At 41.4% G+C, this 24,213-nt stretch overlaps 4 protein-coding genes across 6 annotated transcripts; 1 reads left to right on the top strand and 3 right to left on the bottom strand.

Annotated features, from left to right (window-relative positions):
- Window positions 1–414: 414 nt before the first annotated feature.
- On the bottom strand, window positions 415–12,694 carry LOC131670747 (protein slowmo). 2 transcript variants are annotated; one of them, XM_058946632.1, is made up of 6 exons: window positions 12,643–12,694; window positions 12,374–12,525; window positions 12,059–12,224; window positions 9,323–9,409; window positions 3,304–3,477; window positions 415–2,792 (listed from the first exon to the last, which is right to left on the bottom strand). In XM_058946632.1, the coding sequence occupies exons 2-6, from the start codon at window positions 12,403–12,405 to the stop codon at window positions 2,556–2,558; spliced, it is 696 nt and encodes a 231-aa protein (XP_058802615.1). In that variant the 5' UTR covers window positions 12,406–12,525; window positions 12,643–12,694; the 3' UTR covers window positions 415–2,555. The 2 variants fall into 2 exon arrangements, with proteins under 2 accessions (XP_058802615.1, XP_058802614.1); XM_058946631.1 differs by having other exon boundaries at window positions 12,374–12,684.
- A 316-nt stretch (window positions 12,695–13,010) lies between these two features.
- On the bottom strand, window positions 13,011–15,098 carry LOC131670742 (ATPase WRNIP1-like). The gene is made up of 5 exons (XM_058946612.1): window positions 14,958–15,098; window positions 14,475–14,834; window positions 13,598–14,396; window positions 13,297–13,524; window positions 13,011–13,217 (listed from the first exon to the last, which is right to left on the bottom strand). The coding sequence occupies exons 2-5, from the start codon at window positions 14,823–14,825 to the stop codon at window positions 13,120–13,122; spliced, it is 1,476 nt and encodes a 491-aa protein (XP_058802595.1). The 5' UTR covers window positions 14,826–14,834; window positions 14,958–15,098; the 3' UTR covers window positions 13,011–13,119.
- Window positions 15,099–15,162: 64 nt separating this feature from the next.
- Window positions 15,163–17,288, top strand: LOC131670741 (uncharacterized). 2 transcript variants are annotated; one of them, XM_058946609.1, is made up of 2 exons: window positions 15,163–15,291; window positions 15,379–17,287. In XM_058946609.1, exon 2 carries the CDS (start codon window positions 15,402–15,404, stop codon window positions 16,914–16,916), a length of 1,515 nt encoding a protein of 504 aa, XP_058802592.1. In that variant the 5' UTR covers window positions 15,163–15,291; window positions 15,379–15,401; the 3' UTR covers window positions 16,917–17,287. The 2 variants fall into 2 exon arrangements, with proteins under 2 accessions (XP_058802592.1, XP_058802593.1); XM_058946610.1 differs by having other exon boundaries at window positions 15,183–15,291; window positions 15,360–17,288.
- A 17-nt stretch (window positions 17,289–17,305) lies between these two features.
- LOC131670740 (EGF domain-specific O-linked N-acetylglucosamine transferase) lies at window positions 17,306–20,165 on the bottom strand. The gene is made up of 11 exons (XM_058946608.1): window positions 20,029–20,165; window positions 19,475–19,656; window positions 19,192–19,398; window positions 18,971–19,119; window positions 18,725–18,888; window positions 18,534–18,654; window positions 18,297–18,450; window positions 18,011–18,211; window positions 17,734–17,867; window positions 17,557–17,659; window positions 17,306–17,483 (listed from the first exon to the last, which is right to left on the bottom strand). Exons 2-11 carry the CDS (start codon window positions 19,640–19,642, stop codon window positions 17,310–17,312), a joined length of 1,575 nt encoding a protein of 524 aa, XP_058802591.1. The 5' UTR covers window positions 19,643–19,656; window positions 20,029–20,165; the 3' UTR covers window positions 17,306–17,309.
- Between the last annotated feature and the right edge of the window lie 4,048 nt (window positions 20,166–24,213).

Raw genomic sequence — 24,213 nt, 5'->3', positions numbered from 1 at the left:
GCTCAAAGTATGACGACGACGGCGGCGCTGACCAGAACAACGCCTCCCTTTTCATTGTGATGCGCGCAAACTAGAAACGAACCAAGTTGCCATCGCGTCCTCGGTCAGCGTGTCTTCGACAAGAGTTGTGTGGCCGCCAACGCTAATGGCAGCTGCGCGGCTTATCAATATCCCTGGGATTTCGATAAAGCGCTAGTTGCGGGCCCGCCACCGCCATCCAGATATATTGCTTTGCGGCTACACTGCATCAGTTGTCCTGCAACGCCTGATCATGATTGTCTAGTGTTCTCGAGGATTCTCCTCTTACTATTGGATTACCCTCTTACACGTTGCTCTCCAGCGATCGCGTCCGATTCGCGGCAAATCGCACAATTATCTCACTGTTACTGCATCAACAAATTATTCATCACTTATTTTTTATTAGCTTTTCATGGTGTGGATAATAATAAAAATAGCATGTATCATCGTTTACAACATTTTGGCGTACCGCAAAAATGCATGAAAACAACAAATATACGCACCGAGTGCGTGATTTTCGCCAAATACACGAAAAAACGAAGCCTTTTGAGCTTTCGAGTAAACAATCCGCCGAACTTCCCATTGAAAAAGCAATTGGTTTCACGCCGTCCGCAATGTTTGATCGTTCCTTTCCACTCGAGTTTCAATACAACCGCGCAGTCCACGTGCATCCCCGATTGAATTCTCATCAACCTCGTATAAGCGAGCGATGAAAAAGGGCCTTACATCCATTAGGCGGCAGAGGACAAAGGCTATCGAGCGGCGGGGCGACGATATTAAAGCGGCGATCGTCAATTATCTCTACTCTGTAGCGCGCAGACACTTGACCTCACGCAACACCTGGACACGCGGACGAGCAAGCGAGGTTGCCTGCCTGCGAGCGCTGCCAAACCACCAGGAAATTGTCTCTCGAAAGCCGCCACTCCGTAATGACCACCGCTGCCGCTCGAAATTGCAATTGCGCGCTCGGAATTTCGAGAGAAATCGATCCGCACGCACCATTGCACACTTGAGCCGCCACGCTAATTACTCGGATGCTCGCCAGTATATGCGTGCGATGTGCTGGTTCAAGGAACATATATAATGCTCTTTTTTACATTCACGAATATCGTGCTTTATTGTAACAATTATAAACATCCGCGTACTCGATACTAATTTCAACTTTGTTCACTTTTAAATAATTATAACAAAATAATACAGCCTTCGTGGAGCTTATAAAAAAAATACAAGTGTACATAGTCGATCACTCATTTGAAGATGTTTTACTAAAATGTACATATACTTTCAGCCGTTGTGCCTATATGTCTATGCGTGAAATATTAAAAACGTGATCATACATAGTTTTATATTTCGGCCTTACTGAACATCGCAAATCCAGCTAGCCTCCTCATTGCCTAGCAGTCGAGCGCGTTCTCTTCAGCAAATATTGCTACATTTAATTGCACCCGCTTTGAATGCGAATCGTTTTGTTCTACACCTGTATCAATTTATTTTATCGCATTCATTGATATATAAATTCACTTTAGTTCGAAAAATACAACATCTGACCAACTGATAAAAAACAGTACGTGGGCTATTTACTTTACAATCTATTGGTATTTTATTACACGTATATAAATATTACGTTAAATTGAATCTACTTCAGCTGGTATTTACGTTACCGTTGAGCTACTTCAGTGCCATATGTTTGTGTTTTATCAATTAGAGTTCAATAAATTCCAGCTAAAGTTGACGTGAATACTAGATGACATTCGACAACTTTCGAAAACATAACGCATGGCCTGAAAAGAAACTTTTTACATACCATTGTCAAAATTATTTAGACTTTACCGGCTTTTGATACATACTACGTAAGATTGAGCAGTTAGTAAATATTTATAAATGGTTTGCTGTTTGTAATACCTATCAAAAAAGGCACCTAAATTATATTAGCACAGTTTATTCTCTTATTTTTTGCTTGAATATTTTTAGACGCCTGTTCCACGCATAAAATGACTTGTATTAGAATCGCGCTTGCAGTATTTATACATCATTAAAATTATCTAAAGAATTTGGCCTATAATTTGATTAAAGCTTTACCAACGAGTATGTCCAGCTCGTCGGAAAATTAATTTCGTATCATTAACTATTTTCTATTTGTTGAATTACGTATGTAATTTATGGGTGATACGAACCGCATAAAAGGGCCGATCACAAGATAAAGGATTTGGCAATTTGAAATTTTGATAATCGGTATTCGCGACCGCAAATCTAAAAGTAAACAAAAAGCACATTTTTCGAGAACCGAAAGTAACGGAAAGAGGAAAAAAGGGGTTGAGCCGATGGGGTTCATTTCATGTAGTCTATTCGCGCAGTCGTAAGATTCACTCGGCGTAACACGGCGTCTCCCAGCGAATCCTTACGATTTCGGCTCTGAGAAAATTGCTGCCCTGTAGATGGGCGGGGAGAGAGCGAGAAAGTTGCAATTGCTCGAGCCAATTGGTGCGAGCGCGCGCGGGGCTTTAATTGAAAAGATTGAAGCTAGTGCGGAACCATAGCTATAATTTCGGCATGGACGAGGAGGACGGCGAGGAAGTGAGATTGTGAACCTCGTCGAAAGATTTCTTGGCAGCGCTCTGGATCTCGTCCATGCTGCGCTTCGTCATTTCGGTCAGGTCGTCGATTTGCCGCCGAGTCGAGGTCAGCAGCTCGTCGGTCGTCTTGGCGGCGCTGTTCGCCAGGTCCTTCATCTCTGTGTCGATCTTGTCGATCGCCCACTCGATTGCTTGTCGACCCTACGAATCATTTCCATTATAAACACTTTTCATTGAGATCTCTTCATCGGTTTTTTTCATTGCGTTTTTAGCTCCACAGTCAAGCTTACTTGTCGACTTTCAAATGGCTTCAGTGTGCTCACTTTTTCGACTTTTCAAATACTACGACTCGTGCCAATAGGAATATTCGCAAAAATATACAACTGCGGGCAATGTAATTTGGCACATAATTTATTGGCTAATTGAAAACAAAACTATCGGTATTCCCATAAATTGCTGGTGCCGATGATTTATATTAAGACTAATATCAGAATTGCGGGCGAGAAAGAGAGAGAGGGAGAGCTGATTATCGGATGTCCCATTATAATTAAGCCATAGCAAGATGCTATCCGCGCAATTTCAGAGGGTCAATAGATTAATTAAACGCGATAAAATGCAATGGAAGAGAGCAATTAGTCACGAGCAGTACAGCAGAATGTCTGTGAAAGTTTATTAGGTATAATAGGAGGGCTCATATAGAGCATAGCTATACCTTGCCGGCATTGAAGGAAATCTTGGATGTGAGGAGATCCTCCATATAATGGGTGAGCGGCACGCCGTGGACCTTTACGACCGCCTCCTGGGTCAAAAGTGTCTTGGCTTTGTCCTCGGGATGCGGGGTATATGTGACCGTCTCGTCGACCGTGATGTAATTGTAGAAAGTCAACTGAAACAGTAAAAAGGCCCCGTTAAATTCAATCCATCACTTAATTCCTAAGTGGCTGGCAATCAAACTTTTATTGTACGCTTGCCCCATACGATTGCCCGCTCGCTATGTGCCTGAGCTTTCAAGACTTTGTTCTTTATAAGGTTCTTCTTCGTTGCGCTAAAGAAAATCGATACGAGACATGAGTCTTATGATAAATTGATGATGCGCCCTACAGCAAATGGTTTTTTAAACTGTTGCTCGATATCCGGGGCAGAGCCAAAGTAATGCATATTCAATGAAATGAAATCCGAGTTAAGAAGCTAGTGGCAGCAGCAGCGCCACCGTTGGCCTGATTAATGGGCTAAACTTCAGTGGCAACTTGCACTAGGAGATACGAAATTCGTTTTCAAAGCCGAGCAATTAAATTTATCAACCGCAATGACGTTTCGTTGCAGATCAACGCGAGTCAGTGCGCGGATAATTGTGAGCGCATAACGATCGAGCCCCCACGCCAACAACGGAGAAGTAAGGCGTTGATCTCGAAAAAGCCTTTTCTCGGTTTCTTTGCGAAGAGAGTCCAGAGAGGAAATTTAATTTTCACGAAACGATTTGACGCACCTCTTGCACGAAAGTGTACGCCGAGCTTTTTTCGATTAAGCTCCCCACCCCTCTCTGCCTCTATCCCTTTCGAGCTGGTGCCTGCCACCAACAACACGCGTCGTCTGTTGAAGAAACGCACGAGAATATGAGAGCGAGCTGGAAACAATTGAATGGCAGGGAAGCAATGCGCTTCGCGCGCTTGGAAATTAACGCCTACGGCGGCATTGTCGCGGCAGCAATACTGAAAGATTGCGCTCAGCTACATTGGCTATCAGCCGAGAATTCTTTCCGGGCGCGCACAGTGTAATACATCGACAGACGACGACACGCGTAGCTCCACGGATAAATAATGCGGAGTGGCGTTCGCCTCCAAATTGAAAAATGATGAGCGAGCGCTTTAGATTGACTGGAGAAAGAGAGTTGCACCTGGCGCTCGTTCATCACGCTACCTCTTCAGATTCATCCGACCGCGAGTGGCGCGATGCGAGGCGCGCATCGACCGTCCCTGCCAAACGAGCTTTCTGCCTTCGAGAGCCGCCGTGGCTTTCTGCTTGTTTGCGCCCCCAAGAGCCGCGGCTGATTATCTTAGTCTACCGAACAATGGGGGAACACAGCGGTACTTGACAATTGTAAAACCCGCGGCCAGCTCGTCAAGCAACATCGCCGGCGTTTTCGGAATTGCGCAGGCAGTTTAGCGGTTGAAATATGGAGTGTCGTCGTCGCAAGCTTCGCTTGGCAATGTGAAAAATGGCATCGCCGATGAAATTTTCCGTCGATCGCTCGCGCAGCTTGCAGCAGCAGCAGCAGTAACAACAGCGGCAGCGACGCCGGTGGCAACTCGGCTCAAGGCAACGTAATTATTCACCGGAACAATAGCGCTCGATAAACAACGTTTTGTTTATTCAGCCGATCGAGTTTGCGCCAAGCGCGCCAGGGGCGCGTCGATTATATTTCGGCGAAGGTGCCACGGGATTTTGATCGACTGCAGTTCTGCGCGCAGTGCCGCATGCTGCGTGCTCATCCTATTTCTTACGTTTGGCCTGCTTTTCTTCGCTTCAAGTTTTCCCGCGGCAATCGCAGGCTTAACGATCGGACGTCACTCGCTGCTGAGTCCTTCTCGCGACTCCTGAAATCCGCGGCGGTAAAAGCTCGCTAATCGAGCTACCGGACGGCCTCGATTGATCGGCGTAGTTTCTTGATTAGCACTGTCTTGGCGCGAGGCGGCGCTCGGACGACCGGCTAGCATGGTAATTGATAACTAGTTGGCAGCAGCAACGAGCCAAGGGACAAAGACAAGATGTCCCGTACTGCGATTAAGGAGGCGCGCTGCCGGCCGTCGCGACTTCTCGGCAAAGTTTCGCCGGGCCGCCTGATGGCCAAGGCAACTATGGATTTTTCTCCTTACTTTTCTTCTAATTTAGCTACAATTCTTTCTTTTCTCTCGCGGCCGGAATATTACACTTTCCCCGGGCAAGAGATGGCGAGCTTTGCCGCGCTCGCGAGCCCAAACTAATTTAAAGTTTAATTTTCGTCTCGTTTGTCATGCGACGCTCCGCCTTTGCTTTAGGGGGAAATCGGCTGCTAAAAAATTCACGTGAGAGGACGCTCGCGTTGAAGAAACTTCAGCGCCTCCTAATTGGCGCATCAGCTCGTCCCATTGTTGCGCTGGCGCGCGAACGACGACCACGAGGCGAGGCGGCAAATTGAAAGTCGCGCGCGGGACGCGCAACCTGGCGCTAATAAACGTTAACGATGTGTCGAGACAGCTATTCCAGCGCGTTATGTTCAATTTACTTTCGAGATCGGCCGCTCGATGCTAATGAACTGGAAATGGCTGCTCTTGCGCCGGGCGCGCTCGTCCGACTCGACTCGGCGCCGTCATACACGTCAGCCTCGCCGCTTGGCAATTGGCTTATCGCAATTTAATTGACGCGCATTTCCGTATTCCGGGCAGTCGCTCCGCGGCTCAAAAATGCTCATCCAATCAATATTGCTCACTTGGAAAAACACACGAAAGCGCCGCGAGTTTGTCGCGCGCGTGCAGCTGGCCTGTCCGGGCCAATCGAAAGCTCGCCGGCGCTTTGTTTATTGAACGCGAGCGTTCGCCTGTCGCTGGCCGCTGCTGGCCCATTGAAACGCTCGCGATCGCGATTACTCAACGCACGGCACACGTGTGCGCAGCACAAGTGTGTCACGAGATGCTCGAGCTCGTGTACGAAATGGGCCGCGATCGATCTCTCGGTTTGACAGCGGCTCGAGCGCGTTATGCTCTCCCGCGTTCGCTCAATTTACTCTCGGCCGGCCCGCGTCCGTCCGCACGCCGGCGGTTCTGCGCGCGCGTGCGTCACTTAATCGAACAAACGCCCTGTTTCTCCCTTTTTGACTTCCACTCGTCGATGCTCGACAGATCGCGAGCCTCGGCACGCGAGGACGGCTCCACGCTCTCGCTGATTGATTTCGATCAAGCCTTGTTTTTTTTCCATCCGCTGCTTGTACCATTCGTGCGACAGCGGCTTTTTCCGACGTATGAATAATGGCGCGGTTAAATCCGCAACGGCCATTTCGAATTTGAATTTCGGAGGCGCATTGGAAACACCACTGAAAAATTCAATAGTTGGAGCGAATTTTTGACGAAGCACACGCGAGCACACACGCACGCACGCACACACATTTACACGCGCAAAACGGCGACGGCAGCGTAGTCCATCAGGCAAACGCGCTGACGAACGAGTAGCGCGCGCCGCGTTTGCTTTTCATTTGGCGAGAGCGCAACAAGCTCTCCGAAAGAGCAAAGCACTCGAGTAGCCGAGTGGCGCGTCCGCACGACGTGCGATAAACAGCAACTTGTCCACGAGTTCTCTTCAAATCCCCCCCTCCCTAACTTATTTTTCCTTTTCGGTACTCTTTTGTTCGACAGACAACAAAGACACGTACTTTTTATTAGATTATAAACTTTAAATACACTCGTCGAGCAATTTTTCAAATTACAAACGAATCGTGGAATCGGTAAATATGCTTTCAGTGCTCTCGCAAATTTTCCATTACTGAATTTTCAGTAATTCAACAGCTCTGTAAATTCGGCTGAATGGTAAGCAAAGACAGAATTACAGCAGTGTCATGATGAATGTTTCCAGCAAAATCCGTAAAACGCAAAGTCAATCAAAGAGAAAAACGAGTATCGTTGATTGACAACTATAAACTAAATTCGTTAATTTTTCATTCGATTTCCGTTGATTTGATTGATAAACTTTTGGGCTAAATTGAAAAGTTAGGGGCGCGCACTGAAGTGTATATATGCAAACACATATCCGTTGTGAAATCCCGGATCATATCGCAAATATTGGTCGGCGCGGAAGAGGCTAGCGCTGAAGATTAGCGAAGCATACAGGCAAACACGAATAATTCCGAAGCCGCCGATGATCCATCAAAACTTTGCGAGCCGCCTAAGTCGTGTTGATCTCTCGGCGAGCGGGGGAGAGAGTGAGAGATATTCTCGCTTCTCCACTCGGGGAAACTGACTTCTTGTTCCGCTCCGATTGGGAGAGCAAACCCGGGAAAATGAGTCAGCGAATATTGAATGAAGACTATCTGATACTTGGTCGCCGATAGAACAATCGCGAGCAGAGAAAAAAGCGGCGAATCTCGTTAGCGCTTGAACAGACAACTGCGATTTTTGCACTGCGTTCGTGCGTTCGTAGCCCACGTGCGTGCAACTGGATATTGATCTCGTTGGCAAGAGTATAGCGTAGCTGAGTTTAAAAACCTGACGCTAAAAAAGCTGACAGTGAAAAATCAAGTTTTCACGAAAAACAATAGAAAGATCTCCCCCCCTCTCTTTCGATCCGATCAAATTCCGACAGGCAGCACAGTATATATAAAGGGATACATGAAAAATCTTGGGAGGCGATCGGCTTAATCGAAAAATATTGCCGAGCGGGTCTCGGTGGGTTCGCGTGCGCGCTTGTCTCGCTGTATTAAATTAAACGTCAATCGGCCGGCTGCAATTTTTCCCCCAAGATTGATATCGTGTATCTCGCGCGCGTTCCACCGGGGAGCCAGCGATATAGGCAGATATAGACTGCGTTTGTCGCGCGATCTTTATCGCACATTTGAATTTTCAGCTTTATCCATCTATTTCTTTTCCACCTGCTTTTACGTTCGACTCATAAAAATTGAGTACTCGCGAATGGTCAGAATTTTTCACCGTGGTCATAAAGGTTGCCCGGTCTGCCAGGCTTTTACGACTGTTTCGGCTCGGCCGGCTTCGTCAGCCACAGGACTTGGAAATCATTTTTCAACGGACAGTAGCAATAGCAGGAGCAGCAGCAGCAGCGACTCTTACCTTCGGAGGGCAGGAGAATCCGATTGTCTCGAGCGAAAAATCAGCGGTAGCTGTTTCGCATTGCGCACACGTCTATCCCTTCCGGGTCGCAGGATTTATCCGGCGTTTCTCCCCTTTATTTTCGCTCGGCTCGTTTCGATGATTCAACGGAAAGGAAGCCAGCCAGCCAGCCAGCCAGCCACCTCCCCCCCCCCCCCCCCCCCCAATTATCCACCGCGGCCGCTCGCTATCACCAAATAATGCCCCGTCAAACGAGAAAATAATGTAGTTGGCCACGCGAGTGCGCGCAATCTCATTCGACTCGAACGGCGTATTCGCAGCTCGCTGTCATATTCAACGTGCGCGCAGAGCAATGCCGCGTTGTGCACTTGGTGTGTGAGCGAGACGAGTCGAGTCGAGTCGTGACCGTAAAACGCTTACTGTCATAAAACCGCGCTTGATTGAACCATTCTAGGTGGTCTGATGGAAGTCCATTCTCTAAAACGCGAGTTCGTACGGACTTGATATATCATGGCTAACTATTTCGCTCGAGCTAGCTTCCACGCTACCCGATCCCAATCGCGATTACTTCCCGCTCTCTAATTTTCGCTCTAATGTGCCCCCCCTCCCCTCCCATGGCTCTCAACTCGTTAAAGCACCTTTGATCTAAAAGCTCGCACTAGCGCCGAGAGAAAAGTTATATTCCAATTGTTTCTAGAGGCATCCGGAGGCTAGAGAGCTTATCACCGGAGCCGTCTGTCATACTCTGGCAGTTTCGATTGCTCTGACGCATTAGAGCTGAATTATGGTCTTGGAGTATAGAGAGACCGACGCAGACTAACGTAATGGCTTTACACGCGATGCGACAGTTGGATCGAACGATAATAGTTGAGCGAGCTGCATGCATTAGGTAAGGAGAGAGAGAAACAGAGAGACACTTACATTTCTGGTCTTGAGAACCATCAGCCTGTTGCTGGGATCGACCTCACTCCTCTCGCTGGCATAGCAGATGTTCGCGTCTCCGATGAGCTGCAACAAAAAGAAGCAAGGGGTTAGAGCAGAATGTAAAAGTGTGATCGACAGAAATTAATTTGCCATCGGGCTGTCACTCTACCTCGCGTACTATCTCCCGCTAAAAAACTCCGAGTTGAAATTGATGGGGGCAATTAGCGCAGGTAATTATAATAAAAACAGAGCAATTAGAAGCCCATCAGATCGCGACTGCTCATTTGTAATTTCCGCGTTGGTGCCTCACTCTGACGAGGAGAGCATCCCTGGCAGATAAGCTGCCGTTCACTTGCCGTCCGGGCTGCAAGTTCGCCCAGGTGAGTGTGCGCTAACGACGTAAGGGACCAATCAAAAAGCAGCTCGCCGCGAACGCTACAGTTCACTTGCAATAGTCGCTCACGTGACGCACAGCGGAAGCGCTTTAGACGTATGGACGCTCGAGCGGGGCCGATGGCAAATCGCCTAGGCATATAACGTCATGTGAAATTGCGCTTTATCGCAGCGCAGATTTACTGCAGTCGACATCCATAACGTTTTTACGGCCTGAATCGAGGCTTTTACTCCGTCGAGACGGGCTACAGCGTCTTTAGATAACCATGTGTATCGTAAAATATTCATTTTTCTGGATGAATCTCGCCCTGCGCACCCTCACTATTCAACTTCTTAATCTGATGATTCTCTCTCTCTCCTGGCGCAAGCGTAAACTGTTTTACGCTAAACTACCACTTTTTTATCTTTTGCATTTCATGAATCTTAAAATTGTTTAATGCATACTAAAATACACAGACAAGGAGGGAAGGAGGCTTTTCTTTGTCGAATAACGCTCGCGTAAAAACAGACAATCCCCATTTAAATATTACAGACCCCTCTACTGGCTTATTACTCCAACTTGCCGAGTGTACGAATAATCATTCGAAAAAACTGCACGGGAGAACAATGTCTAGCGAGAGAGGCGGTCGCGGAAAAAGCGGTGATTAAAAAAAGAGGTCGACAAAAACGACGGGCGAGGGAGGGGGATAGGAATTGCGCGAGCGCAACGCGACAACTTCTCGACGGCGCGACGAATAAAAAGAATTGGGAGAAGTGCAGCTGGAACTCGGCCAACGGACGTAACATTGAGCGCGCTCATTATGAAAGCTGATACGACTGCGCGAGCGTTGTTTTGAAATTGCGACACGCTCACTTCGGGAGAATTTCCGGCCCGGGATAACTTCGCTTCAGCCCTTCTTTTTTACGGGATTAGGACGGCGCGACAATGAATTCGCGTTAGCGATGTTAGCACCTAACACGCTCTCTCTGGCCCCTGGTGCGCGACATCGCTCATCCCTTTTCTCCGATTTCCTTGCCCTACCGCCTCGGGAAAAACGCCAAAAAGGGCACCATTGTCGAGGAGGATTGCAAAACGCTTCACCCAAGAGATCAGCGATAGTTTATCTCTCGACTCTGCACGCTTTTTTCTTTTTTCGAGTCGATCAAGTTTTTTGTGACGAATCGTGAAAACCCATTTGGCATGCCTAATGTTTCACGCTTCATGTTGATTTCATATTTTCAGCTTATATTTTTTATCTAAGATATTCTCCTGCTACAGTATCAATAAAGGCTATTTATTTCACAATAATTTACGTGTATTCGTTTGCTTTTAATTATTTTAAGACAATTGGCAGAATAAGGGTTTAAGAAATAAAGTTGCTTGTAAAAAAAAATAGAAGCGTAAAAATAAACGACGTTACAAGATTCAACTTCAATACAGATCAAAGCATGATTTTTCTTGTGCCATTGCACCAGACATAATGACTGTGCCAATCAACTTTCACTGCGCATTGTAGACATCTGAACGACCTCGACCTTGCATAATACGAAAAGCCACGTGAACTATGAGTGTGCTTGAACGAGAATTTTTAATTCACTCTCGCGTTTCACTATCAATCTGTTTGACATTCGTTACTGCTAATCTGTTACTCATAAATTTTATTCTATTTATGTATACTAAAACATTATGTGATGCAAGCGTAATTTTTTTTGTATACATCCATTATACGTAGATCGGTGCTGAAAAAATTTAAAGATTGTGATAACGATAAAGATCTATGACGTTCATGATGTAAGAGATAACTGGATTATTATATTATTTTAATAATTTTAACAGTAAGAGGACTAATTAGAACTTATATATCACTGATAAAAGCTTGATAAAAAGAATACATCTTAATTCTTTATAATATAGGAATTTTATAACAATACAATTCAATTCCTGGTCAATTTTTGTATTACTACTAAACGTATATTACATATGTACTTTGGTTTTCTTGACTCACTTGTAATGATATGAATCACTTTAATTAGATAATGAAACATTGTTACAACAAATTACTACAAAAATTGGGAGTGATTAAAACTACAAAGGGTTTCAAGTATTGATAAATTAAAATTTTTTAATTTCGACAATATCTTTTATCAATACTATACTCTGATTTAATAAACAATAACAGGCAAGAAAATAATTCTCTGGTTTAATAAGAATAAGTATAATTTACTTTGATATACAAAGCTTCTATCAATTTACGTAATCTTTAGTAACTACCAAAATTAGAATAAAATATTTTGGTTTTGCGTCATGCATACTTTGTAAATATATTTGCTAAAGCTTTTAAGTTTTAAATAAAAACTCACTGGTTTTGTCCATCTTGGAAATCCCCATTGACTGGAAACAAGCCGATGTGTGTGTAAAATACCATTGACTACTTTCCTATCAATGACATCAGTCCCTAGCACTGATGGAGTTATTGGATTAGGATATTTCCTCCAAGCAGCTGATGCTACAGTTTCCCAAGAATGGCTATAGCATAAAATATTACAATTAGTCCAAATTTAATATGAAATTTAATTTACAAGAGAGCTCATAGAATAACCAGTGACCAATCAATGAAAACAAACTCTAGTTACAAATACACTTTAATGCAGTATAAAAAATCATAAAACACTCACTTGAATACATGTTCTGACATCCACACTTTCATTTTCACGTTTGAAAAAACAGATAAACACTATAATTTGTCAGTTGCAGACGACGGGAGCTACGAGAGATGATTCTTTATTAGGTTAGGTGCACTGCGCTGCTACAACCTAACATCAGAGACCTGATGTAAGAGAAAGACCTATTCAGAACAGTTACTGCAATGCTAATTTTTATTAACTCCCACCACGTCAATACTTTTCTCTCGACCCCACTACAAAAAGTGATCGTCTGTAAGTACCTTAAATGTGGGTGGTGGGTCAATGATTTTGACCTTGAAACCTTGAATATACATCACATTACCAGTATGATGCATATCTCATCATTCTCATCTATCAAATCTTTTGTAAATTGAAAAGTTAACCGCTAGGTGGCGCTAACTTATACAATTCAAATTCTGCAGAACAATTATAGAATTTTTAAACTGTTTCTTTTGAAATTTGAACTTTCTCAGAAGTGAAAAATCGTTGACGAATGACGAGTAAGTGCTATAATTTCAGTGATTTTTAACGTCAAAGATAAATAATACATTTTGTGCAGAATGAAAAGTAAAAAAGAAATTACATTAAATGAAAACAGTCAAAATTTATTAATGTGTTTTTTAATAATTTATGTAGATTCTCGAGTTATGCTGTAACCTGACAGCAGTAAGTTAAAAAAATCTTATAAAAGTTTTATATAAAAGTTTTACATAAATAAATAGTATATTGATTCTGAATCATGAAGAATCTTGAAAAAAATCAGCATTTTCCATCCCAAAAGGTAAGTGATTCTTTTCCAAATTTTCTTGTTGCAATATATTTTTATAATTAGCACCTAATATAATTTTAAAATTGAAAAAAATTAATCAATATTGTATTGATATTATCAATATTGTATATTTATCAATTCACACCTTGGGTAGCTTTCAATTTTCCTTGAGCTGTGGTATCTTTAATAAATAGTGGAACTTTTGGTTGGGGCCCTACATAATTTTCAATGGCACATTGAGCTCTTATTAAAGCATTTGGTATTTTCCTGCATTTTTCTGCTCTTGTTAAATATAAAACACATTGGGCCAACATAACATCCGATTCTGGCATGCCTATCATTTTGCAAGCATCCAAAGTATGCATAGCCATATCTAAAAATATTTAACAAAATATTTAAAAGCATTAAAAAATTTAAATTTTTAAACATTAGAAAATGAGACATACCTAAAGCTAAATCATTATCAAAAGCAATATTTTCAGTAGCTATATTGACTAATCTCTGGGCGATAAGTACAGGATCCTCTTTACACTCGAGTATTCTTGCAAGCCAATATAGAGCAGCATTATCATTGTTACCAATAATACTGTGATGTAACGCATTGTATAAATGATTAACATTACTGCTTTTACTGTCGGACAAACCAGAAGCTATTTCCAAATGACTTTTTATATCACTTAGATTAATAATATTTATATTTTCATAATTATTTCCTACTTTCACTTCCACAGCCATTTCTAGACCTCCTAAAGCTATTCTCGCATCTCCATCACAAACTTCTGCTAGCCATTCTATACTTCTTATATCGATAAAAAATTTTGGTTGCATTTGACTTTGTTCTTTCTTTTTTATTTTTGTACCTACCTCTCCACCCATTAATTCTATTGCTCTTAAAAGAATATGTATTATATCTTCTTTACTCAGTTTCTTTAAAACAAATACTCTACACCTACTTAATAATGCAGAATTCAAACTAAAAGATGGATTTTCAGTTGTAGCTCCAATTAAGGTAAATGTTCCAGATTCTACATAAGGTAGAAAAACATCTTGTTGCAGTTTGTTGAATCTGTGCACCTCGTCCATAAAAACTATAGTACGTTTATTTTGTTTTAATTGGATTTCTGCCTCCGTGACAGCTTTTTTTACATCATTAATACCAGCAGTAGTTGCAGAGAGTTTAATAAATTTTATTGGAATATCAGAATTTCTTTTACTTTCTTGAATTATAACATTGATCAATGAAGTCTAGAAATAATAGATTTCAATAACAGAATCGTATTAATTACCAATTTTATTTTAAATAAAATATCAATATCAAATAACCTTTCCACAACCAGGTGGTCCCCATAAAATCATGCTTGGAATTTCACCATTTTTTAATAAATCATTCAGTAAAGTATTTGGTCCAAGAAGGTGCTTTTGCCCAATATAATCATTTAAATTTTGAGGCCTCATTTTTTCTGCTAAAGGTGCATAATTATTTTGGAAATTTGAATTTGTTTTGGTTTGGCCTTGAAAATTATTCATACTGATGTTAGTATTTGATATATTTGTATTAGTTGTAATTTGATATTGAATGTTATCTAGTGTTTTTGATTTTTTTGAAGGTGGAGATTCTTGAATTTTAGATGTGAAAGGAGAAAGTCTTTTTAGTCTTTTTCCATTTGTTGTCATAACTACTTTCTGTAAAAATTATTTGTTACTATTTTTCAATGTCGATTATTTTCAGATATACATTATTTTCATTTATTCGTTAATTTTAAATGAAACTATCATATTGAAATAATAATTTTAATTTAATCGTACCTGTTTGTTATCTTTCAATTTTTATTATAATTTGGAAAAATTATATTTTGACCGGTCAGTGGTCACTGATTTTTTCATTCATTCATGTCTGCAAAAGTATCTAGTTAAAATGCACTTATATTAGCTCACAGCCAATCTGTTCACACGCGTACGACCGCGTTTACATACATTAGTTCGATAAGTCGAAAGCAGACGATAGATGGAGATAGTATAGTGAAAACATTCGGAAGGCGCAGCATGAACTCTGACGTCTCTGTCTCGCGCTTGAAACAACAGCAAAACTTAGTTGTGTATCGGTGATAAATTGTACTTAATTGTCTTCTGCCTAATCGAAGTAAGTTTTTAACCTACATACATTACTTTAGTTTTGTATCATTCCGCGTATTTTCTAAAATAATTCAGTGTATTCAACTCGCAAAAGCGGGCCAGGCTTCAGCTGTAAACATGGAAGACGAACATCAGCGCTATCGACGGGAGCAGGAAGAAGCCGTTTCAAATAAATCCGGGAGCTCTGCCAGCGAAGTAATTTTTGTGATTTTTCCAAACATCTGTAGTCTTTTACTCACTCTCACTCTCACAACGTTACTTGGACCGCAAACTAGCCGGCAATCCAAGATTATTTTGGAATTTTGCTTCGTGATTTTACCGAGTATTCTCTGTTGTACTGTCCTCCATACAAAGGTGATTGAAGTATCGTTAATTTTCCTCATAATTTCTACGGCAAATATTTTATCAATCCTTGCTTGGAGACACCGAGATGCTTTCAAAACTCAGTCAACTCATAGTATTAGTAAACTTGCGTTTATTACGAATTTTCGAGCGTTAACAAATATCATAACTGTAATTTGTATTTTGGCCGTCGATTTTACGTGTTTCCCAAGAAAGTTTGTAAAAACTGAAACTTATGGTTACAGTTTGATGGATACCGGTGTAGGTCTTTTTATGATTGCAAACGCTTTAGTCGCACCCGAAGCTCGACGTATTGATTCAGATTTGAAAATTTCCTTTTTCGCTGGATTAACCAGAACATTTAAAGACTGCTTGCCGTTATTAGTGTTGGGTATGGGTAGATACTTGGCTGTAGAATTTTTGGGCTACCAAAAGCACGTTACCGAATACGGGGTGCATTGGAATTTCTTTTTAACACTTGCCTGTGTGAAATTATTTACAGGTCTTTTGTCAAAGAATTTGAACTCGAGATATTCTTTTGTAACGGGTTTGTGGATTCTCGTAATGCATGAGTATGGTTTGAGTACACAGGGTTTAAAAGAGTGGGTAATGAGCGATGAACCACGGAATAATTTTATATCAGCAAACCGAGAAGGATGGGTGTCTATTCCGGGATACGTCGGATTGTACTTACTTGGCATCGCTCTAGGGCGGCTAATTCACACAACGTATCAAAATAACGACAACGAACTAGTTTTTGAAATAACTCCTAATTGTCGTATAGGCTACACCAAGTTAATGTTACTCGCATTAAAGTTGTATTTTGTTGCTTCCGTTTGTTACTGTGTAACCTACTATTGTGAACAGTATTTTGGTATATCTAGAAGATTGGCAAATTCAGGATACTGTGTGTGGATACTTACGTTAAGTTCTTTGCTTCTGACTTTTTTGGTGGTAATAGAAATATTTTTAGAAATAATTACTGGTTGCTTGAAAGAAAAAAGTCGTAGAAAGATTTCTAAACATCTACGACGAGATGATTTGAATAGCAAATCAAATATAAGCATAGTTAAAACGTTAGAAATATTTGAAGCTGTTAATAATAATGGTTTGTTATTTTTTATTTTTGCCAATCTGTTAACTGGTGCCATCAATATGTCCATCAAAACACTTAGACAAGAGGAGCCCAGAGCTGTAATGATTATGTTAGCCTACATGGCTGTAAATTTTACTTTTGTTCTACTTCGTCAAAAAGCCAAATACTTACTTCATGCCAAGAAGAACAATTAGAGGAAATTTTAACTACACAAGTATTATTAATTTATAGATATAGTGCTATAATACGCACAAGAATCCGTATAAAAGTTGGTGTTTCCTATAGAAATTGCTATTTAATTATTTTAACTCGGAGAATCATAGATCGTGTGATATAGTGTGTTGGTAGTAAATTACTAATTGTATTTGATTTACTAGTTCTATTAAATTATTTATAAAAATAATAACAGTTTTTTAGTAAATTACTACAAACCAAAGCAATTTCCAACATATTTTGATATAATGTACATTAACAAAGCTACGTTCAAACTTAATCTTAACAAAGGTCGATAGTTAACTTTGTGATATTTTACAGTCATGGTTATAAGTAAGTGTAATTTTTAACTATTTTGTATAATAAACTGTGTGTCATAATTCATCCTTTAGATATTTTTTCTCGTTCCCATATTTTAAAAACTTTTTGAACGCGTCATGATTTTTAACATATTTTTCAGCGTTTGATACGATTCTTATAAATTCTTCAACATCAAATTTATAGTTAGTGAATTTTGCATGGGCACCACCACCATATTGATGTGTTCCCTGCAAAAGTTATGAACATTTAGTATTAAAAATATTTTATTTAATAAAAAAATTACTATGGCAATGATTTTACCGGATCATCTTCTATCAATTTATTTGTGTCTTCCCATGTTAAATACTTAATACCTTTAAGTCTGGCTAAATCTTTATAGCAACTGGGGTCTTCACAATTATATCTAAATAACACAATTGAAAAATGAAGTTACTTGGACTATAGATCTAATTTGAAATTACAAATACTTATACTCACAATTCAAATCCAACCGCCCACTTTGGAAGAAATAAAAAGTGAGTAAGTCCAGCCCCATGGATACCAATGAAAATATCAGAGTTTTTGGTTATTTCTAGTTGTTTTTTGAAGGGCATGAATTTATTATATATGACCTAGAAATGTATATCATTAAATCTATTATCAACTTATTTTTTATTATTAATTATTATTATTTATTATTATTATTTATTATTATTATTATATTTATTATTATTATTATTATTATATTTATTATTATTAGAGATAAAAAATCTACCTTATTGACTTCATAGTTCGAATTTATATTCAAAGCGTTTACTAATTCATCTTCGTTCAAAATTCGACGATACTGAGTATCTCTGCTTAATAAAGTTACGCGAATTTTAGTATTGTTTCTATTGTGTAAAGGTATTCGTAGTCTATGTAATATATAGTCTGAAAATGCCGTAAAAAGTCCACTATCTTCACAGCCGTAAATCTGAAAAGATAAGAGAATAATTTCATAAACCACAACAATTTTATATAACTAATTTTCAGGATGGTTAGGAAAAGTTGAAACTTACTAAGGGTGTATTATAAAATAACCCAAATATCATTCTAGGTAATAACGGAAAAACCACATTTTTAAAACATACAGTTTTTCCTTTAAAACTTTTTAAATCCCATAACGGATGTTTCGTAAATGCCTCAAAAGTATCTTGAAATGCAGATCGGTAGCTGCAAATGTAAATGCACAAAAGAAAGTTTACATATAAATTATTCAAAATTTTATTCAAATTTCTTAAATTAAAAAATAAAACCTGTAACTTTCCCAAATCATGATATGGTTATCAGTACTGAATACGGATGGATGGGTAAGATTGACGTGTAATGAAGCATACAAATTGAAAAAATCACAGAAATGGTGATACATGTTTACAGCTGAAATGTAATGAATACTTTTTTTAATTATCAAGTGTGGTGTTTAAGGCTTTTCAAAAAATAAAATTACCAGCATCAATTTTAAGAATATACGTTGGTTTTTCAACAATAACATCACAGTCGCCATCTACTATCGGTTTACGAGGTAGTTTTTTAAAATTTCTTATTTCTGGACCCCAGGATTGTAATGGACTAATGTGATCAGCATTTTCTTTCAACTTTTGATCATCCAGTCTATAAAAATATCATTATAATAATTTATTATCGTATATTACTTGAAATGTCGAAAAAATTTAAGATTTTATTTTATACTTACGTACAAAACCCACCAATCTGACCTTCTTTCAAGACATCCATTTTATATCTAATAGGATCCTTTCTATTTAACAGATCCGTAAAATTTATCATAAGATTTCGACCCCGACAAAATCGTAAGTGTTCTGAACATTCCAAAGACGAATCATCCTTTGACAAAATGTTAATGTTGCTGATTAAAATGAAAATTAGTTACTTGACATTTATTGTAAGCTGACCTACCAAAAATAATGGCTGGCATAATAACATCATCTCATTACGCTGATCTCTCACATAGCCAAAGTCTCCTTGAGCATAAAATGTATCTAACTGCGCCTTCTTCGTAGCGACCCATCCTTTATGGTCTCCAGGACAGCGGGGCTTTGAAAATGAATGTTCAGATTTACATTCAGTTTCGTATCCCCAACATACTTCTTTATCTAAATGAACCTACGGGATTGGTTAAAACGACGTAACGGTAAATTTAATATTTTTTCGTTAACTTTCAATAAGAATATTTTCGAACCTTGTAGGGGCATGAGGGATCATTGCGACATTTCTCGGCAACAACAGGAAATGAGTTGAAATAATATTTTATGTGACTCTCCGGCAAATCAATATCTGAATAATTACTAGCATCAACGGTGGTTAAAAATACGAGAAAAGTCAATACCTTATAAACGTGTGAATTCATTTTTTAATTTGAGGCTGAAACAACCAATAATATAACTTACTATATTTTTTATATAAAACATAAAAAAACATTTATTTTTCGATGAGTAAAACACCCGTCACTGCGTAGGAAGATGGTTCTTCTTATATGGCATACCTATCATCTACATATTTCACAAGATTTTTTGTATGTGTGTACATACGTTAGACAATAAGCCATAATTTTCCAAAATGTTTAATTGAATTAATGAAAATGGACAACTGATAGCAGACAGAGTAAAAAATCGCGGATTTCAGTTTAAAAAAAATTGTAAACACACGTGTGACAGGTGTGCTACCGATAATACAGAATTGCCCACATATATAATTGTATATAAATATTTAACGTGCTTATAACACTCTACTTACTCATTTGAATGAACTTCCAGTGAATTTTCGAAAGTTTATGAGTGCACTCCACGAGGGAGTACTAAAACAGCGTCTAGATTCATTCATCAACATTTGTTTATAAAGACGCTAAACGTTCAACTGCTCGCACTTGTTTGACTTGGCTTACTGTGATTACATTCAACATGGCCGTTAAAAAAATCCCTCGATCCATCTGCCGGTTAAATTCAACAATGCTACATAAAATAAATATCTACTAGTTTAGCATGGGGTATATGATCGTGTAACGTTAATCCGAACGCTGCCGATAACCAAGATACCTGTTTTGCCGCCTCGTTGAGCCCTCGAGAGAAAGAGAATGTTTCGGACGAGGCCCCCTTTTCCAGCAACCGTATATACCCCCGTGAATTTCACAGTAGGAACATTTGAACCCCGACATTGTCATTTTAAGAAAAAAGCCAGAACGATTGTCTAAAAAAGCAACAACAGAAAGTAATCGAAGTAATGAGGAGGGCGTAGGTGTGATCATAAGGAAGATTGAGCAACGTGACCCAGAAAGAAATGGGAAGCAGTTCTCGTCATTTATAGCGATCAGTCAAGGAGACAACGCCACCGGCGCGTTCGCATCGGATCTTTCTCCTCTCTTTCTCCCTATCGATAGATCGGAGAAACGATCTACATCGATCACGATCACATCAGTGAACTGGTCTCGCGCAGCTGAGGCAAGGAGCAGCAGTAGCGTCGTGTATGCGGTGTGTGTGTGTGTGTGTGTGTGTGTGTGTGTACATATATACGTGTGTACGTATGCTGGCTTGACCGCGCTGATCCGAACGGTATCGCGAGCTTGCTGATCCGCTTTGCTCCTGGCAAAGCTCTTCCTATTTATACGGCTATGCCCAGTTATTTGCTCCGATCGGCGCACGATGTCTTACTGTTAGGATCATTAAGTCACAGCCTTAGGTTTTCCGCCAACTGCCCGCGCCTACTCTCGGCCACCGCGACCACGGATAACTTTATCTTTTTCCTCGTTCGTGACACACTTTGCACGGGCTCGCTGCGTCTGTTTTGCTTCCTTATTAGGCGCATTAGACCTTTTTCATAGATTGCATCAGAACTCTCTAGCCCTTTCTCTCTCTCTCTTTCATGTATGCCTATGCTCCGCGGGCGAGACAAAAATATACCGCCTTTCACGCCAATCTCATTTCCGCGATTGTTGCGGAATTTCGCCGACAGATGCAATTTTTTTATCCGCACTCGCGCGCGCGATAAGGCATACAGATAAAACGTTACAAACTGACTGACACTGCGTCGGCTCGAGCTAAGCAGGATAAATGTGAGCGCGCGCTCGCCAACTGACTTTTCATAGGATTTTCAAGGTATATTCAGGCGATATAGTTAGGCAGAGAGAGAGAGAGAGAGACAGAGAGAGAGCGACAAAGAGAGCGAGAGAGAGATAGATCCTGTCGCGAGAACGTTGCTTGCACGTATAGCTCATTGTCAACGCGACGTCGTAGTCGTCGCCGTCGTCGTCGACGTCGCGCAACAGCCTCCAATTGCCCGACACGGTGGCGCCCGCTGTCACACGGCCTACGCGCAAAATCTCAACGCGAGAATAATCTTTTTAACTGCCGCCACTGGCGCAGTCGCCTATGCCGCACAATGCAGCTACACCTTCATGACGAAATTTAGCCCTCTTGTGCATTTATTGTTCTGCTTTGCAGGATCGGCATTTTCTGCGCACTTGCATATCGTGAAAATGATAAGTGACACGAGCATACGAGACCCGATGCTTTTACGCGTTAATGAATAAAACTGGACTGGCATTTTTACCTGCCCAACCTGTCGCTGTTTCTGAGAAGTGCAAATGATTCTAGAGATGGGGATCTCCACTGAATATCGCATCATAAATTTTAGTATACTTAAGCAGTTCTCCGCTGCCGTATACATAAAGTGAATTCATGGTTGATCAGCCATTAAGTGCGTGTGGGCTGAAAGCGCCTTTTACAAGCTGCTGCTGCTGCTGCTGAAGCAGCTACTGCAATCTCGGTGCGTATTTATTTTTTAGCTTTTTTCGCGTGTGCCCCCGCTGCGCGCTGGCAATCGCAACAGAAGCTGCTTTCAGGTGTTAAAAATATGATTGTGACACTTGTCGATTTTCCGACTGGCAGTGCAGCCCGTTTGATGTCGGCCGCGCGCACCCATCTGCGCCGTCGTTAAGTATCAATTAATTGCAACAAGATAAATTATACATTTACGTTAATTGGCTTTCGGTAAAAATGCGCACGAAGGCGGCTTTTTACGGCTGATTGAAACGGAAAGTCGGACAGTGATAGTCAACGTCCCGCGGTGTGTTCACGATTCCACCCGCGCGCAAGCAACTCTGACCCCGTGGCTCATAAATTTAAGCTTCATAGCCGCTTGTCACCGCGACTTTGGCTGCTTTTTACGAGCTCGGCTTCGTTTTACCACTCGTATTCCATTTGTGCGATCCACTCACGGATATGTGCTCACGCGCACGCGCTGCGACGTGCAGCGACACCGTGGCGCTTGCGTCAATTGTCCTCACCCCCCCCCCCCCCCGTGCGTTGTACGTTAGTAAATCGAACGCAACTTTCACCATTAAAAGTCAAATTAGTGCGCGAAGAGGGGAATTCCCGCTCGAAAAAAAAAAATCAGGCGAAAGAGCCTCTCGAAACACGGCTCAATCTCGCGAGCAGTACCGTTTTGGACGAGCCACGCGCGACACAACAATGGTCTCCTCTCTTTTTTCTCTTCTCCCAACGCACGCCACATAAAGATCGCGCATACAAGCTCCGGATAATTGTCGGCGGGGCTTATCTTCAACACGCGCCACTCGACGGATGTAAAAGCGAAAAAAGTCTGCCATGCCAATAACAATAACCGTCGCGGGAGGCTCTCGATATATATATATATATATATATATATATATATATATATATATATATATATATATATATATACACATCTGTAGATATAAGGTCTTTTAACATCTCTATAATCTGCAAGTACCGATGCTGCATGTTCCAGGCTCGTTAACCGAGACCGATGTCGCGCGCGACTTTTACGCACAGTCGAGCGGCTGTTTGCGTGCGAGGACCGGCACCTCGTTACGGATGTTCGAGTGCCAGGCACTGCTCTGTAGCGATTATGAGCTTGGCGAGCGTTGCAATGCGAATGATTTGCGGTGAGAAACCGCGACGACGGTCGACGCTTGCTTTCTTCTTTTGCTGGCTCGCCGTGCAAGGTTCGATCGGACGCTTGGCCAGGGTTCTCGCATTACTGACCCACCAAACAGACTCCTCCTCGGCAATCTACGCTCGGCGTTACGCGAAATCATAGGGAATACAGAGGTAGATTTGCAGTTTACAATTCAGAAGGAAAGTACGCGTGTGCGCATTAAACGCGTGCTCTGGAAAGCTCGCATTAGCCTGGCGTTTAATCGTCCTAATGTATTCCATAGAAAGCCAGGTTATAGCGCAGCCGCAGCGGAGTCCCATAGGAAGTCGATTGTCGAGGTAGGCGTATCGGCGTTGCCATGGCTGCAAACGACGGGCATCAACGTCAAGCACGCCGCATAAATATCGCCCTCAGGTGCACGATCTCTGCGCTTTGGCGAAGCTCGCTGGCGTCGCCGCGATATGCATAGGCGATATCTCGCGAGCGCCGCCGCTGCTAGATGCCGCCGCGCAGGTGTGCTTTCCTCGTTCTCCGCCTCGTTGTGCAACGCCTTTCTTTCCCGCCGTTCTCGCCTTTCCATAAACGGCCGGAAGAAAGTCGCGAGCGCGGCCAGCCGCAAAAATTCGGCGCTTATAACAATGATAGAGAGCAAAGGGTCTCTCTCGCCGCAGACTTTACGGCTGCATGGAGATCGAATGAGAAAGTTCAGTTTGTCGTTCGAAAGCACGGCTCCCGTTTGTGCGTATGATAAATTATTGAATAATTGAACTGTGAGAGAATGGCCTGCGCTCGCGTCAATTATTCTCCGAGAATTTATTTACTTGCTTATTCGTTGAAAAGACTTGCCTCGAATCGAGGATTCTCTGTTTTTCGTGTTTTTTTCTTCTCGTGCTCCGCAGTCGCTCTTCCCTAGAGCGTTTAATTTTTTTGATGGCGAAATTTGTAAATCGAAGTGAAATATTGATTTGAATTTTCAAGTTGCGTGTTTCTCGGCTCTGCGCATGGGTA

The sequence above is a fragment of the Phymastichus coffea genome, unplaced genomic scaffold (genome assembly GCF_024137745.1).
Source record: "Phymastichus coffea isolate CEN01 unplaced genomic scaffold, Cenicafe_Pcof_1.1 PCOF00115, whole genome shotgun sequence".
Classification (NCBI taxonomy): Eukaryota; Metazoa; Arthropoda; class Insecta; order Hymenoptera; family Eulophidae; genus Phymastichus; species Phymastichus coffea.
This window is presented reverse-complemented; position numbering and strand designations above follow the sequence as displayed.

Excerpts from the sequence above, each read along its gene's own strand:
- LOC131670741 (XM_058946610.1), top strand. The coding sequence starts at position 15,402 with ATGGAAGACGAACATCAGCGCTATCGACGGGAGCAGGAAGAAGCCGTT.
- LOC131670740 (XM_058946608.1), bottom strand. The coding sequence starts at position 19,642 with ATGAATTCACACGTTTATAAGGTATTGACTTTTCTCGTATTTTTAACC. Across the intron at positions 18,451-18,533 it reads ATGATTTGGGAAAGTTACAG|CTACCGATCTGCATTTCAAG; the intron begins GTTTTATTTTTT and ends TTACATTTGCAG. Across the intron at positions 17,868-18,010 it reads CGAACTATGAAGTCAATAAG|GTCATATATAATAAATTCAT; the intron begins GTAGATTTTTTA and ends ATACATTTCTAG.
- LOC131670747 (XM_058946632.1), bottom strand. The coding sequence starts at position 12,405 with ATGAAAGTGTGGATGTCAGAACATGTATTCAA. Across the intron at positions 3,478-9,322 it reads TGGTTCTCAAGACCAGAAAT|TTGACTTTCTACAATTACAT; the intron begins GTAAGTGTCTCT and ends TTACTGTTTCAG. Across the intron at positions 2,793-3,303 it reads TTTCCTTCAATGCCGGCAAG|GGTCGACAAGCAATCGAGTG; the intron begins GTATAGCTATGC and ends AATGATTCGTAG.
- LOC131670742 (XM_058946612.1), bottom strand. The coding sequence starts at position 14,825 with ATGACAACAAATGGAAAAAGACTAAAAAGACTTTCTCCTTTCACATCT. Across the intron at positions 14,397-14,474 it reads GACCACCTGGTTGTGGAAAG|ACTTCATTGATCAATGTTAT; the intron begins GTTATTTGATAT and ends TATTATTTCTAG. Across the intron at positions 13,218-13,296 it reads AAAATTGAAAGCTACCCAAG|GTGCTAATTATAAAAATATA; the intron begins GTGTGAATTGAT and ends AAATTATATTAG.